Genomic DNA, 1,578 nt, shown 5'->3' on the forward strand with positions numbered 1-1,578 from the left:
TACGATCATCAAGTACATGAAAAAGATGGAAAAAGTGATTGCAAAATGTTGTTTTTGAGACTTGATTTGCTCAATTTCGAGTAGATTGCAAAGATTCTTAGAAAAACGCCTCGTACACACTTTGTGGTGCTTTTGCTTTTCGCTGATGCAGATCAGAGCAAGTGCATATCTTTCGGAGAAGGATTTTTCCCGGCTAGTCTGCCACACATAATACTACTCACAGACATGTCGCAATGATAACTTTAAGGCTGGCTTCCCGCAGATGCAGAAGAACATTGAAGTAGCAGTAATTGCTCGCTTCAAAGAGCGGTACCCTAACATTGCAAAACGGCAAATCCGCGACAATTCGATATGGTTAGTAAGTGATAAAAACGGCGATTGATTTGCCACAACCCATCTATCAGCGCAGTACCAGGTCCTACAAATTTCTGCTGTTTGGAAGCCTTTCCTCCTCACATCTGAATTTTCCGTCAGTCTCTCGGATCTCGCTTAACTCGTAACGCTAAAATGTTGGCGGTAATCCTCGGTGCGCTTCTTTTCGTGATATGCAAAGCTAGTGGCCAGCATCCTACGTCATCTCGGTATCGCTACATTCCTAAATATTTTAGTCAACGGGATCCTAGCCAGTCTCCCCCAGCGTCTTACCCTCCTCACATGGGGCTGCAGGATGGATACACGTGGCATGATGTGCATGCTGAAGTTGCCGCGGGACGACTTGAAGGCAGAAATGTGAAGCTTCTGGTATTTCTGCGTCATGGTGAAGGTATCCACAACGTCGCTACTAACAAGTATGGCATGTTCGCGTGGGACGGCTACTACTCTAAGCTGCCAGAGTATTTGGATTCGCCCTTGACAAAAACCGGGGTCATACAAGCAGGAAAAGCGTCGAAAATGCTCGACGGTGAGATTTCTATGGGCTTACATCTCGACAATGTGCTGGTGTCTCCGCTAGAGCGTACACTTCATACTTACTCCGTTGCGTACCAAAATCAACAAAACATCAAAAGCACAGTGGTAGAGTTAGCACGGGAGATACTGGGTGTGAGCACTTGCGACCAGCGTCGCAGCATCTCTGAAAAGCGACTCGAGTACCCTCACTTGGACTTCAGCAAAATTAAATCTGATGCGGACCCATGGTGGACCTCTGATCATCGTGAGACTGACGCTGAGATAAAAATTCGTGCAACAAAGTTCTTAAATTTTATCTTTTCGAACACGTCATCACAGAGTGTTGGTGTTGTCTCCCACAGCATATTTGCCGCTGCGCTTCTAGGTGTAGTTAATCATCCCGTGTACAAAATTGCAACAGCTGAGTTCCTACCTCTGCTTATTGAGGCCTTCCCACCAGCAAACTAAATGCTAGTTTTGCAATTGGCCGAATTCGTGCGATTTGTTGAACTCGTTATAAATGATTTCCTTTTTACAAGCTTCGTCCGGATTTGGATGACTGTGGGAAACGTGATGGCGCAGGTTGATGATTGATAACATAAAAGCTAGAAACGTTTGGGCTCTTTTTAATCAGTGAAAAAACATCGGAGCTTAAAATTATATTAGAATAATACGATAGTTAATAATATC

At 44.5% G+C, this 1,578-nt stretch overlaps 1 protein-coding gene across 1 annotated transcript; it reads left to right on the forward strand.

Annotated features, from left to right (window-relative positions):
* Positions 1–507: 507 nt before the first annotated feature.
* On the forward strand, positions 508–1,356 carry CCR75_005977 (uncharacterized protein; the record flags this gene model as incomplete). The annotated part of the gene is made up of 1 exon (XM_067964051.1): positions 508–1,356. One exon carries the CDS (start codon positions 508–510, stop codon positions 1,354–1,356), a length of 849 nt encoding a protein of 282 aa, XP_067816332.1.
* Between the last annotated feature and the right edge of the window lie 222 nt (positions 1,357–1,578).

The sequence above is a fragment of the Bremia lactucae genome, linkage group LG3, assembly GCF_004359215.1.
Source record: "Bremia lactucae strain SF5 linkage group LG3, whole genome shotgun sequence".
Taxonomy (NCBI): Eukaryota; Oomycota; class Peronosporomycetes; order Peronosporales; family Peronosporaceae; genus Bremia; species Bremia lactucae.